The sequence below is a fragment of the Chamaea fasciata genome, unplaced genomic scaffold, assembly GCF_029207755.1.
Source record: "Chamaea fasciata isolate MVZ Bird 193981 ecotype frontalis unplaced genomic scaffold, bChaFas1.0.hap1 SCAF_3, whole genome shotgun sequence".
In the NCBI taxonomy this organism is placed as follows: Eukaryota; Metazoa; Chordata; class Aves; order Passeriformes; family Sylviidae; genus Chamaea; species Chamaea fasciata.
Window position 1 is genome coordinate 72,516,230 of NW_027094088.1, and position 16,002 is coordinate 72,532,231.

General features: G+C 34.1%; 1 protein-coding gene across 5 annotated transcripts in view; it reads right to left on the reverse strand.

Moving 5' to 3' along the window:
- The window catches only part of GRIK2 (glutamate ionotropic receptor kainate type subunit 2), a 365,936-nt gene that overhangs the window by 240,705 nt on the left and 109,229 nt on the right, over nucleotides 1-16,002 (reverse strand). For all 5 annotated transcript variants that reach the window (XM_066179492.1, XM_066179493.1, XM_066179494.1 and 2 more), the window contains exons 3-4: nucleotides 3,964-4,131; nucleotides 51-308 (exon numbers count right to left, since the gene is read on the reverse strand). In XM_066179492.1, the coding sequence (XP_066035589.1) occupies nucleotides 51-308; nucleotides 3,964-4,131 (426 nt within the window). The remainder of the gene's footprint in view (nucleotides 1-50; nucleotides 309-3,963; nucleotides 4,132-16,002) is intronic.

Sequence of the window (16,002 nt, forward strand, 5' to 3'; positions counted from 1 at the left end):
TCTGTGAATATGTGAATAGGTCTGCATATAGTCTGATGCTTTGGCCTTACCAGTGCTGTCATCATAAACAACAGTAACTGTTTTCCACTTGAAGAACTGCACAAGGTCAAGGATGGCACGGCTGAGTGATGAGAAATCCGGATAGAGGCTGACATAGAAGGAGTCCTTGTTGTCTGACACCTGATGTTTCCAGCGGGTCTGGATATGTGGCACTCCCAAAGCATTGCAGATGGATTGCACAGCGTTAGCTGAGGAGCTGTGGGATGGTCCGAAGATGGCTGCCACCCCAAGGGACAGCTGATCGCAGGCTGAAGAGGAGACAGAAGTCTGTCAATGATGAGAGGAAAAAAGGCAGTGTGCCAGAAGGTATTGCACAATTCATATTAAACAAAAGGCACTCCATGAAATACGACTGTCTTACTGACCTAGCTCCCTTCTTATTAACACTTGCACTAATTTACACATTTCAACTTCAGAATATGCTTCCAAGCTTTCATTACAAACTGATGAATCTTAACATCTAAATAGTGCTCAGCTATGTTTATTAAATATTTCTAGGTCAGTGGAAGTGACAAAGGCCAGCAAGTGTGTGTATTTTTAAAAGTACTGACAAATAAAACAGGTTTGTGCCTAGCTACATCTTACGTTTGGAAAAGGGTCAAATAGGGCAGTATCCTAATCAAGGTGAAGTGATAACTTCTTCCGCAATCAATCAACACTCATTCTACTGAGGTCCTATTTACTCAGAAATTTTACATGTGAAGTAGCTGACAGTTATTTATCAGGCACAGAGTTAATTTCATCAAAATGGACATTTGAATTTCTGTATCTGAAATAGGCTTGTTGGCTAGTACAATTTAAGGACCATCATTTTCCCTAAAATTAAATTGCTGTCTGTTAGTGAAAAAAAATTAAGTGTCCCTTCTTGAAAACTGGAAATGCTCAGCTTTGCTATACTTGTATGGGTATATAAAACTGGCCAAGAGTCACTGACATGACACTGCCGTATTTAAGCAGCTCAGCTTCCTGTTTTCTGATACAGGGCGACCCTATCTGTACTGTTCATTAGCAGTCTCTGGTCTGTATCATCTCCCACAGCATACTCCAGTATCATCTTGCTTAATATTTGTTAGGACATGCCAAAAAGAAGGCAGGAAAAAATAGTCAATACTGAAGACCCGAGTTTCAGCCAATGCCCTGCTCATGTGTCGTTCACTACCACAAGCATAACTTTTATGAATATACAGCTCTAAAAAACAGACTCTGTCTTCTAGGAAAACAACTCATTTGCTAGAGAGGAGTAATGAAAACCAAACTAGACGTGAGTATTTGTTTGGGGTTTGATTAATTCTGTTACTCCACCATCAATGTTCTTGACAGATGAGGAAACAAGCAGTAGAAACAGATCTTGCAGCATTGCTTTTCTCATCAATTCAAAATTAATTGTTGTGCTCGTTCTTTTCAACTTGATGAAAATATTGCTAAGTCTTTCAAGTGCATTCCAGAAACTATGCTGGCACACCTTTTTATTGCTGCAGAGCACCGGTGGTTTAAATAAACTTGTCGGAAACACAGGATCTTCATTGCTATTCGGTGTGTTGCCTAAATGACTAGCTCAATAAAAAAACATTTATGCTAATATTGTCCTTCCTAAGAGTAATCAACAAGCTTTATGCAAATGTCAGTAAATGGGATCACTAACAACAGCAATAGCTACCAGATGGCTTTTCAATGGACTTTTTTTTTTCCTCTTTCTGAGGTTTGAATAATGCAATGCTTTCACACGTGATTTAATATGGCATTGACTCTATCAGACGCATACAAATTTCCTAGAACACTGAGGGATATTTTCTTGCATTTACATTATTCTTCACTGAAACAGTAGCTTGGAAATAGCATCTTGCCTTCAGGTTGTTTATATATGTAGTACCTTTAAAGCCATTAATATTTCATCCATATTCAACTTCAAAAGTATGTGTTAATAAGAGGTCTAAACAGGCTATTTTTGATGCAGTGCCTGCCTGCTCACTAATGGACATGATAATGAACCACAAAAACGAGTCAAATGCTTAAACTTCATTGCTAAAACTCTGCTTTGGATCCATCATAATAAAATGAACCATTTTGTGTTAACCTTTAGCCTTTGATTCTGAACTAAAGCACTTTTGAGCACAAATGCAGTTGTCTCTATTGTGAATTGATGATGCAAAAAGCTATTAGTACTAGAAGATTACATAGATTTTTGATATAGCCTGAGCAGTTACAAATAACGTGTTGCATTCTCATCCAAGATACAACTGGGAAAAACGAATATATGCAATCTATTCAATATGTCTAATCAACAGCATGTTGCCATTCTGCCTTCAGTTATTACAGTCTAACAAGAATTAGCAACATAATATTCAGGCTAGCAAACCCCAGGTAAGGACTAAAAGTAATTGCACTTCTCAGGAAAGAATTAAAGATCTCAGCAGAAATTTCTCTGCTGTCTACATCATCCCTCAGGAAAGGGGAGAAACTGTCCCATTAGATTTCACAGGTCCGCATGTGCAGGAGTCAGAAAGCAGTTGAATTTGGAAGGTGAGAAGGAAAGGAAAATGAAAGAAACAGAATCAAGACTCATCCCTTTTATTGATTGCTGGCTGAGAAGGAAAGAGAAGTCTCTCTCAAAACCTGCTTTAATCCATCATCCAAAACACTAGAATACCAACTCAAATATATCCTATTAAAAGTGTATTTTTGCCTTTTTCTTCTACCATACATGCTACTCTGCAAAAAAAACGCCTCGCTAGGCATAAATATTTAGCCTATAATTTTTCATAGATGAAAAATGACCAATTTTCATGACAATTTTTCATAATCATCCTTCAATGACCAAACTGTATGTGTTTCTAGGCAAATAAGGATACTCTCTTTTCCTGCCCAACAAGATTCTATATTTGAATTATTTATTTGTCAAATAAACAGATAAAACTGGTTAGCAAGATTAACTCTGTTAATCTGTTATAGTAAAAGTGGTAAAAATTTCACCTTAGTTCTAAACTGAATATTTAATTAACATTAAATTCCACTTTTAAGATGTCCTTCATGTACATTAATAATGACACAGGAGCTTTCGCTTATGTATAATTTCTAATGTAACAAGTGTTTTCACTCTTCCTAGCCCACTATAACACCAAAAATCCCTTATTGTATAAAGCTTTTTCTCGTTAATGCATGGGAGAGACATGTTGGGACCAGATCACTTGGCAGATTTGAGCTAGAAACCTGACATAAGAAACACAAGATGACCTCCAATTATTTCACCCTTCTTGTTATCTTGTAACATATAGAATTCACATGAGATCAGATCTTCAATTTATTAAAAAATGCTTTTAAAAATAAATTTTACTCTTAATTCTTCTGCAAACCTATAACTTCTAGTTAGGAGAAAAGAGCTTAACTCAGACCGTGACATGTTTCTGATACTGATAGTCTTAAGCACAGATTTATTTTTATGTCATGATGGTATAGGATGCACAAAATTACAACTTCCTTCTGAAGTCGATGATTAACTATATAAAGGCATTTGTGAAAATGTACTTGAGGTGATTGAATGCTTAAAATTGAATCACAGGTTCAGTAGAATTTGGGGAACTTGGCATTTTGCTGGATAAATTTTGGACAGTGAGATTTCTCACTCCAAAGGAGCTGGTCTCAGAAACAACCTAGTCACAATGTTCAGCAAAATTAATCTCAGATTTTAAATATTTAAGCAAGTACCTTTTAGACAGGGTTAGTGGGAGCAAAGGTGATAATGCAATTGTTAAGCAGTTCCATTACAACCTTTAATAAAGCAGCTCTTTAATGTCAGTGACAATAATGTCAGTATCATTGCATGTGGCTTCATTGGACCGACATTTTTTCAGGTAAGTAAACTGAGTCTTAGATCTTCGTTAAAAAACTAAATATTCAAAAGGTTACCTTTTTTGGATGCTTCAAAACTGTCATAGAGATTTATCTTTTGTGTGTCATATGTTAATGTGGTGTTTGGCAGAAGAGTTCTGTTTCTGTTGATTGTGTTCACAGCAAATCTGAAGGCTAATTCTTCTGCTCCCATTGGACCAGATTCCACACACTCAAAAATGCCTCCTGGTACAGGAACAAAGAAAAAAGAACAAAAAAAAAAAAATCACTAGTAAGCAAAAAAAGCATAAAATAACATCTTTAATCATCCATTTGGAAAAGATTCATCAGCCTGAAATATTTAATTTCATAAACCTGATCCAGTACAACTTATGATTTGGATGAGCTTTGAGTCAGGCAATAAATAAAGCAGCAAGAATTAGAACTTACCTTAAGGAAAACCTGTTGGTTTTTTTCCATTCAATACTCATTTTAGTATTGTGAATAAAAATATAAGCCTAGCATTATATATTAACTACAGAATTTAGAAACAAAATAGGAGAAGGATGAAGTATATTTAATTATAACATAGCTACTATCACTTGTGTTAACCATTTTATATAGTTAAAATTGAAATGAATATATTTGTCCCTTCCAGATTTTCCATTACCTATGTGTGTGTGGCAGGTGGAAGGGAGACTTATGGATTCTTGCTTTCTACTTATGATACATTAATAATGAACTCGACAACTCACTGAAAACACAACATACAAAGGAGCATAGAACTGAGATGCTTCAAATTGCCTCCAGAAATTAAAATGTAGAGATATTTTAGCATGACTGTTTGCCTGAACTGATAAATATGTTGAGCAAAAAGTTCAGATTTTGCTCTTTTGCCTTGAACTGCATGTAGATACTAACTTCATTCTCAGTAAACACAGGAATCCAACACCCTGCGTAACCTCTATCTTGCAATGCAAGCATCCCCAAATAAGGCATGCTACCAGAGTAGGACATGCCTCAAATAATAAACGTTTTCTGGAACACTTTGGAGCCAACCTTCATCCTCAATGAAGCAAATATATTTGTGAGACGGTGCTGTGCTTCAGTTTTTCTCATTAATGAGATATCATTGTCCATAGAATGTAAATTTATACATACTTAGGGGTAATATAGTTTATTCTTGGATCTGGAAAGGCCAAGGATACTGCGAAAATAAAACTAATTTGAAGATGTGCTTATTGTGGTGAAATGGAATGCCTCAGAAAAATTACCATCATCTTTATGGTCCCGTCAGCCCTCATTTTAACAGAGACATGTCAATATTAATGGACAGACAATGGCCATCACCACAGGATCACTAATTACGAGCTAGGTATTGTGCCTTTGAAAGAAATGTTACTCATTCACTGTCTCCTCACTTGTATTTATTAATTTCAAAAATAATGTTGCTACCTCAACTTCTACTGTCTAAAAAAATTTATTCAATACTGTTACTTTCTCAGCAAGAAGCTCTCAGAATCTGAATATCCAGTGACTGGATCAAACTAAACTTCAAAAACTGCAGTCAGTTTGTAAACAGTCTTGTGTGTAACCAAGCAGATAAACTGTTGGTAAAGCAAGAAGATGTGTATTTACTATTTACTGATAGTATTAAATATAAAAGGCTTTTTGGTTTTGCAAATTTTCTTCCTCTTGCAACCCATTTCTCACTACAAAATTGATGTGTTAACTTCTTTTTCCTGCAGATCAGCCTTTTAATTTCTGGCAAGAGCCACGGGAGCAGACGCTCATAAAATATTACTTTAAAAGCACAAGCCTTAGCCACTGAGATAAGATGTGACTAATAATCATTTAAGCATTAGTCATTTCAAACTGGAAAAGAGGCAATGATGGGAAAGGCAGACTCCCAAGAAAAAATTAAATATCTAGGGAAATTCAAACTGATTGTACATAGAATTTATATGTATATTTGTATATATGTATACAATCAGTAACCAATATTAACAAAACTGTAGGAGCTAACGCTAAAGAAACTTAGATAGTATTCAGTAAATATATAAGCCTAGTACATTTTTAAACTCAAAAAATGACCATGTTTATTTGCCCAATAACAGAACATGAACGTGAAAGACAACCTACTGCTTTTGAAGTTAATGGAGTGCTCTTTTCAGGGAAAAATTCTAATAGACAATGTTTTGTGCTGCTAAGACTTACAGATTCTAAACACTGTAATTCAAATGGTGACATATAGGAAGATAGTATTTGATTTATGGAAAATATTTTTAAATTGCTGCAGAAATCTAAAAATTAGTTAAATGATAAATATAGATATTCAGAGACAATTAAAAACACATTTCCATAAACAAAATGAAAATTAAGATAGATTTTGTAGCCTTTCCTAAGGCATCTGGAGGGCAGTTATTCAAATATATTTGAATAAACCGATATCACACAATTACAAAATCCTAATTATATCCTCAGCTAAATGGATTAATTAAAAGGAATAAAGATTACAGTTTCTTTGTTCCCCTGAAGTTTTTACATTGGAGATTTCTTCTCTAATTTCCATGTGTCTGAAGTTCAGTACAACCTTCCTTCTTTATTGTTGCATTTTGCATTATGCTGATTTCTAAATCCTTGAGACAGGGAATTCCCTGTCAAAGATTCAGCCACTACTCTCAGCACAAAAAAAATATAATTTTATATATATATACACACCTTGCCTATCTAGGTAACTCCTAATGTTAGCAACAGTCTATCATATACTAAGACAATTTTATGAAGATGACATCTCCTGTGAGTGGCCATGATGTGTAATTGCCCACATACACCATTCAGTGATTTCTTCACTCACTCACTGACTTATTCTCTATCCCTGTCATAAAAAAACCCCCAAACTTGGCATCATATGATGTGTCTGTTTGAGGGTATATTTCCACTCCTAAGAAAAAGAGAAGTAGAACAATCTGTTTCTATTGTTCTATGATTATGATGTTTTGCTAGAAGGAAGGAAAACTTATTTTCTGCTCCTGAATATATTCACATTTTGCACTAGGTTGACACTGAAATTAAAAATAAGAACCCTAGTGGAATATAAAGTAGACCATATATTTGAAGATTCCTAGCTATTTTCTAAGTAGTAGGTTGTCAAAAATCCACTAGGTTCCTTTCATTTCAGTTTAGTAAAATATATAGTAAAATATCTTCGATGCTGGCAGGTGTAGGCTCATTGTAACATTCACACTTAGAGACTCAAATCAGCTCGTTCTCAAAAGTGCTTCATGTCCTACTAAATGCAAAATGACTGAAATTTCCAGCTTCCTCAGTAGTGAATACAGCTTTGGCCAAGCTGATGCAGCACACAGGGCAACACCATTGCTTAGTTGAACATCAAAACAGGTTAAATTGAACTCAACCAGTAACAAGACCAGGAGTTCAGACAGACAGGTCTGAATTCTGAATATTAGAATATATTAAAAAAACAGATCCTCATTTTCCAGATGAAGAAACATTCTAAGTTTGCTTGGAAGTCTATGCATTAGATGTTACCAGGATGCTCAGCAAAGACACATAAATGAATTCAAACACTGACAAGAGTTTGAAGTTTCAAATGATGCTTTTCCATTGCTGCAAAAGAAATAGAAACTTATTCAGTAACTTTAAATTTACTATTATGTTCCTATATTTGTTACTGAGTATGCAAATAATAGAAAAAAAATAAAAATAGTTCGAGTATTTTTAAAGACTATGTCATGCAAATCCGCTGGCTTAATACTGGGAGACAAGCCATTATTTATATCGCAATTTTTTATAAAACGGAAACGAGAATAAAAGAATTGGCTTTCCAGTTCAGATATACTCAATTATGGAAGGATGGTGATATCCAGAAGCTGTCATAGCATATTGTGTCATGTTGTTCTCTCCCAAGCAGGCCTTTCTTTACTGCTGCTTTACTTTGTATTCAGGAAAGCCTTATTAATAATCAAATTGAGGAATGCACTGCAAGCCTTCAGATAAGCAGACAGAAGAGTCATAAATCTTGCCATTCGTATGTGGACAAGCAGCCAAACCAATGCCTATCTCTGTCTAGCAGCTTGAAAAATGCAGGTTCTAGGATTTGGGGGGTTTTTTTAACAGAGTTTATAGGCCCATGGTAGGCAGAAACATGTTAGTTCTAAGATGCAACCAGCATTGCATCCTGGAGGAATAGCCTGAAATTCCACTACTAGCTCAAAACACAGAGAGAAAACCTAAAAGCAGTAAAAAAAAGTGTTTATGTTATTTTTAACTTGCTTCAGTGGTCTCATTCATGGCTTCTTCATTTACAGCGTTGATGATAAGGCAGTTTGTCTCTGCCCTGTAATAGTGACAGCAGGGAATATGGGATCACATATCTACAGCTCAATCTGTAGCCCATGAAGTTTTATAGGCTGTGTACAGTAGGTGATAGCTGTACAGCTGAGCACTTCCAGTTTTTACTATCACAGTAACCACTTAGATAAAGCTCAGTAGATTTTTAGGAGTGATCAACTCCTCAAGAATCAGAGTGTTGAGGAATATTTCAGATGTGCCAATCCAAGCCAGATAAGCCAGAGAAATTAATAAATATTCTTTAAATACTGTATCTTTGAAGTGGCATCTGGGATAATGTACCTGAAATCCACTACGGTTTTTCATCAATTGTCTCTATTGAAAAAATCTTTATATGACCAAGTTTTTTTACCATAACAAATAGGAAAAAATCAATCATCAATGTAATACTGATGGAACAACTGTATCTTCAGAAACACAAACCATTGGGGGAAAAAAAAAAAAAAAGGGATGGTAATATTTTACCAAAAAGGATATAATGTAGATGCCCTTACTATTTTCCAAGGGAAAAAAAAAATCTAAAATAGTTTATAATTATACAACCCCAAAAACATTTGTCCTGAATTGTTCAAGTGAAAAAGTCTGCATCTTCCATCAAAAAACTGTAGTAGAATTGATATTTATTGTTTACAAGTCATCCTATTTTCCCCAGTTTTCAAATAATTTTCTGAAACACAAAATCCAGAGGGAAAAAAAAAAGTCAGGTTGCTACACATCTTGGCAAAAATTATCCCCTCAAAAAAATTTTCCTACTCTAAAGTACATAATTTCACAAATAATAGGTTAACCCTCTGAATGATTCCATATTCCATTTCCATTCCAGAACAGGGTCCCCTTCGAAGATCACCATCTTGTGTGTTCTGTGCTGTCATCTCCATGTAACACCTAACAAAACCCAGCAGAGAGAATAAAACTTCTAAACTGCACAAATCACTAGGTATCTAGAAGCTCTAGAATGAATTACTAGGAAATCTCTCCTTCTCTCACATGCAGAGAACTTTAGAAATAGCAGCATATCAGGAAACCCGAGCTACTGTTGCCCACTTGAAAAAATCCTTACTCGTTCAAGCTTTAAAAGTATGCAAGTAGGACTCCAAACAAGCAAATAGCAAATCTGGCTAATAGTAAATCAAAGAATTTCTCCTTTGTTTCCAGTACAGTCACAGTCACCTGTTTGTTTCATGAGAAATGAATGCCATCTAATTACAGCTAGCAGCTATTTTGCAATCTGTGCCCTCTGAAAAATTAAACTCTTAAACGAGTAGCAAAAGGCCACATTACCTCAGATCATAGTCTATCAATTCAGTCGAAATAAAGCTTACAGACTACTTGAAATTACTGAGTCTAAAATAATTAATAATATTAAATTACTTAGTCGAAAAGAACTAACAATATTGCAAATGTATGAACCATATACACAGAGTTAAAACTTCCACGTTTTTTAAATATGAAACCAGGCTAAAAAAATTCTAAAATCATTCACACATAACATTTTTCACTTTAACAAAGTTATGGAAACAGTAACATTAATCTTTTAACTGTGATTTCCTTGCATGAAGATATAAAATTAAGTTTCTTTTTTTCTAATATCAAACCAACTGGTTAGAGGTCTTGCACATACACATGCTAGTTGTTAATAGCTATACATTTTTGACATTTTAGCCATATTATCAACATGCACCAATCTACACAAATTTACTGACAGTTCTGAAGGTCTTTATTAATACGATATAAAAACATCATCAGTCACATGTGACATGAACACTTTAAATGCAGCAACATAAACCACTTTCTTAAGTAACATTAAAAATGGGACTGAGAGACTGGAAAAAACACTGATTTTAAAGCCCAGTAGCATCTCTTCCCATGATTTTACTTTGAAAGCATACAAATATATTTAAATTTTAGTAGTAAAATAGGAAGCTCTATAGGAATGAAAATATTTTTTTCTTTTTCCTCATCTCAGGTCAATACTTTGAATCTAAGATAATTATGCTGCCAAGATCTGATGCTGATGTGACAAATAAAATTCTTTTTTATTTTGATTGACTATTTCACATTCAGAAAACATGAACTCTCAGACAGATTTTGTTTAATTAGCCTCAAAAATTGGGAGAAAGGAATAACTGGTATTTGTGATAAACTGCTTTTCTAAAAAGTGTTTCAAGACAGAATGCAAGCAATTCTGCCAGGCATTATACTATTAAAACCAATGCTTAACTCTGACATGTTCTAATTTCAAAATTGGTCATTTGGTAATTGGAGCCAATGATTGTGCAAGGAAGTACCACATGGAGAAGATAATAAGTCAAAAGCACATTATTGAGAGTTCAGAGGATGGTAATACACTATAGACGTTTACAGAGATGGAAATGATGGCTTTTTGAACTGTGAATGAACTATATTTCTCCAATAGAGTTATAGCCAGAAGGCAGTGAAGAGGCTCATCCAAAAAACCTGATATCACTGCTATGGCGTGTATGATACTGCCAGGAGGAGGCACGGTGAGTGCTGAGCTACAGTGACTGATAGAGGCTGCTGGCTGAAGGCATTTTAGCCCTAATCAAGTGTGCTATGCACTGTACCGATAATCCTCTTTCAGGTCCTGTTATGGATTTGAAAGCTACAGGGGTGGTTCAAAGAACTCCTTAAAGGCTGACAGCTTAGACTTGCGCTTCCTATAAATACAGAACTAAATTACATCTCAGCCACTTATTTCTGCCTGGAACAGGATTTAAGAAATTGAATCACTTTCAAACAAGATGTTAAAAATGAATGAAAAATTTTCTTCTTTACAACATTTTCCATAAAGTAAAGTAGTTCATTGAATTATAGATTTAGAATACAGTAGTGTGAATCTGAACAATACCATGTTTTTATTACTTCTTTTCAAAATTATATTGAAAGCATTCTGAATCTTACAACAGGAAAAAGTTGAAAAGGATTATTTGACAAAGAAAATGCTGGGTGTTTCACTTTGAAGCTGGTTTTATGTGGATACGGCACTGCAGAAAAAGATAGCACACTTCAGCAGAAACCTTTATCCATTCCGAGTGCACATATGGTTTGGAGGAAGGAAGCAGGATCTGGAATTTCAGGGATTTACTTTCATTGCTACTATTTCCTGCACGCTATTGGACAAGGAGATTTTCTTTAAAATAAATATTTCACCCCAAAACATCTCAACATTGCAATACAAGCACAATTATTACAAAATCTAACATGTTTTGAAATGAGATATAATTTCTGTTAACGGCATTCAAGGAATCAGTGTATGAAGCCATGATCACAGAATCCTGCAAATTCTGCTGTATAAAATGCATAGAACTATTAGCTTCATCCTCTAAGCTATTTTTGGATTGACATTTTAATGTAGTTGCATGAAACTGACAACTTTTAGACAAGTTCACATCCTAAAAGGATTTGAATCATCCATTGATTTAAGACAAATAAAACTGTATCTTTTCTGATTCCACAATAAGGAACAGGCTAAATAATTAGTCAATGTTATGTTTATATTGTTAATGTTGAATATCAAAAGAGAAAGAGTTTGGTTGGGTTTTTTTCTTAAACGTAGTGAAATAATAAGGAATATTATAAGGAAATATTAACTGTGGATCTCATTTGTACAAAGTTTTCCTTACCTTATAAAACTGCTGAAAAAGATTTTAAAAGCTTTTTTGCGTACAAAATTTGTATGCATGCAAAAGTCCATACAAATGGTAAGTATCTTCAAAGTCATTTTAAATGTAACTGGATGAATTTTAACATCTCCAAGTCAGATGTGACAAATAACACACATTAGAATCTTCCCTTTCATCAGCACAAATATGCTTTGAAAATTAAAAAATAAAAGTTTAAAAATATTACTAGACTGAAATACGTGGTATACTTACAAAATACTGCTTTTGATAGCATCTCTACGAATATTATTCCTTTCAGTCAGAATATCAATAGAGCACAAGTAAAGGTGACAGATAAAATGACAACACCTGTACACATTCATCTATAGTGTTAGAATGTACTATCCATAGGATTTCTTCCCACTTTACGGGTTGTACATTAGCTTTCTCTGACATGCTAAACAATGTTTTACAGAATACGTTTGATAATATCAGTGCAATCATCACACTCACATAATAATTAGCCTATCATGATTGACAGTAACAAAAGGAAACAAAGTATTAAATTAGGTCTGACTACAAATATGGCCTCAGGAGATTTTGCTAAAATGTGCTTTTCCTTACTTTGGGTAACAAAATGTTTTGAACTTCCTTAAAACAGCATGTCTGTTTCTTTCCCTTGTCTTTTTCTAGATGCAGTCAATATCCAGATGAAAGGCTTCTCAATATCTATAAAGAAAACTTTTTTCCCAAAACTTCTCTAAAGAAGATAACATGCAAACTTAAATGCCCAATTCTACAGAAACAGTCTTATACTGGCCCTTGTGAAAATTTTATATCTGCTTATAGGCTACTTGCTGGACAGTTACCATCTTTTAACTTCCCTACTTATAGGTCTAAAGAGCTACAAATCATAAACCATTTAATTTCGTTCTAGAAAGAGTCATAAAATGTATTAGAACACTGACACAACCAGTTCTCTAACCTCATCATAAAGACCATAGAAAACTGCTAATAATATTGCATCCAGGCCAGGATTTTTCTTTTTCATTATGCTGCATGCTACTCATCTTCTTAAAAGTAAGTTTGTGTCTGGAATCTTATTTAAGAAGCCAAACCATGCACAGACAATGAAGAAAATTGTATCCAGGTTTTCACCTACTTTTAAAATTAGGGTGACACACCTACAAGAAATAGGTTAACATTAAAAAAGTAAATGTATTTTGAACTCAACTCCTACAGTATTGTACTGTATAATACTAACATATCCACAAGCAAAAGCTGGAGAAAAATGTGGATATTTTTTGTTTTGGTTTGTGGTTTTGGTTTGGGTTTTTGGGTTTAGTGGGTTTGGGGCTTTCTTTCAGTTTTGCTTTAATGAGGTAAACAAGAGTCAGGAAAGAATGTCAAATTTTACCACATTTTTTCAAACAGAGCTTAGAAAAGTCACGTATCTAATTTCTTGGAAGAAATTCACAGAGACCATGGTTCAACAGTTACCAAAAATTGCTTCAAAATTCCTGGAAAACAGAAAGGATTTCCAGGAGCTAAAGACATCCAAGCAGGTAGAGATTATACTTCTTATATTGCAGTATAAGAAGCTCATGCTTGGATCTCTCAACATCTAAATATGAAACAGAAAAGGGCTTAAACTTCAAAGTCAGAAGACAATTAGTAAAAGCCAAATGTGCAGCTTACATGGAAAGACAACTTCAAGAAAATCTACTGCTTGTGATTATGTGATTACTCTTTTTTTTTCAAGCAAACTTGTTAAAGCATTTGCCTATAAAGCAGAAAACAAAATCCATTATACACAGTATTCAGAATGATATCCTAACCAGCAGACAGCACACTTACGTATAACATAATTTTCAATTTTGACTGAAGATAGGCTAGCACATAGGAATTTTAAGTTTGCAAGACCCAAAAACAGGAGCAATCCTGAAATTATCATATATTTCTATATGCCTCTGCTAGCTATAAAAGAGGAGCCAGCCCAAAATTTCTAGACTATTTACTTCTTATCCAATCAATTTCTTGTAGAAAATGCTTGAATGGGAGAGAAATTCAGGGCCAGGACTCAGGTTTTCTTCCTGAGAAATCAAGAGTCCCAGCCTGTAGCTTCCAACTTGCTTTCTTACTTAATTCTTTGATTCCTGCCATTACCAGTGCACCTCAAAAGACTGGTGTCATATGGTCAGGTCTCCTTCTGCTTGCCCTTTCTGGTAAGGTAATTTCTAATGCATCTTTAGCATCAAATATCAGCATGTGTTATCCAGAAGTACCTTCAGGGTCAAATCCCAGTTATCCAGACAATTTGACTCACCCTGCTAGGACCAAGTAGGTAATTTAAAAGCAACAAACCAAACACTGCAAGATCCAGCAAAAGAGAATCACAAAATATGCAATTTTTTTAATAAAAAAACCAACAAACCCCAAATTTTCACACTTAAGCCTATCTAAAACGCAAAAAAGTCCATTTTCTCTTTCTAAAAAATAGAAAAACAAAAATGTTCTTAGTATTCATAAAAGCTTAGAATTAGAAAACACCATTAAAAAATCCATTTCTTTCTTAAACTAAGCTTTAAGAATACTCATTGCCATGACTTTGGACATTAAAGAAAGCAAATAAAAAGTTCATTTGCAGTCACAAAAGACTAAAACTTGAATCTTGCAAATGGATAAACAATAACAACAAAAAATGCTAAGGCCTGCCAGATGCTGTGACCATCATTACAGTAAGTGAAATTTTAGTAATGACCCCTGTGTGGAATCGTCTTCAGAAATTAAATGTTTCAACTGTTATCACCAGCTGTAGGATGATTTTTTTTTTAATGCTTAGTATTTAAATGTTCAGGAGTTTGTAGATATTTGAGTGATTTAAGCCAGTTCAAAAACTGCATTTCCATATTTTTCTTCCTTCTCTCAAGCCATGCGTAGAATCCTTCAGTAACCTGAAGCAATCCTTATTATCTAATTTAAACAACGGGAAAAGAGAAAGGACAAAAGACATATCTAAACTACATATATATTTATATATGCATATACATACATCTGTGTAACAGATGCAGAGCACCAATAAAATTCTATGAGGGGTATGAACTTTAAATATGAATAATCCTTTATTTTTAGTACTTGTATAAAGTAAGAAAAAAATTCAATTTTTTTATATTTCAGGAAATTACTTCCCAATTTTTATTTTCCTGCATCGTGTTCCCCTTTTTAATAGCAATTTATTACTACTATCCTACTGCTGCCTTACTGCAATGCATTAACTGGAGCTGTTTATTGTTTCCATTTCACCCTTAAAGTCACTGAAACATAAATTTTCTTCAGTACTGCTTCAGGCATTTTTGCTTCTTTCCAAAGTGTTTTCTGACTGTATTAAAATTGAACAGTTTGAAATGATTGCTATAAAAAAGCTGTGAAATACCAGGAAAATTTATAATAGTCTTCAAATATTAAAAAAAAAAAAAAAAAAAAAAAAAAAAAAAAAAAAAAAACGCCCACAAGAACAAAAGGAAACCCTTCAAAATCAGACTGATGGATGAGTTTTAAATGCGACAAACACTGTTAAAATTACTAATGTTTCACTTCAGTACTCTAATGTTCAGTTTCCAAAAATGTTTATATTAGAGAATTGCTTAGAAATTAAGCCATTATCTTTTCATCTTATCAATAATCTCATCAAAATCACTTTTGTCAACAGTACTTACTAGCCCAGTTAAAACAGAGTCTAGAGTGCTTCCATAAGCATAAGGTTGTAGATACTTAGAAGTAATTTTCAGAAGACAAATGCTGGTTATTGAATGTTATTTAGAAAAATCTTCACTATTTCTGTCCCTGATGTATGAATCTGGACTGCAAAAAAGTGGGTATTCTTGTATTCTCTCAATGATTACCTTTATTATTCTTCAGCCATGGAAGAAAAAAAAGAGGGAGGCGTGGTGGGAGGAAGGGGTGTACTCTGAAGGCAGAAGCAAGCAAGTAGCATGACCAAACAAACAGTATTAGGTTCTCATGATAAAAATGCCAAAAAATAAGAAAGAGATGGATCTTCAGTACTATTGTTAACTGTTAGTGATGATAAATGAGAAATTTGAAAACAAAAGTCTCTTTT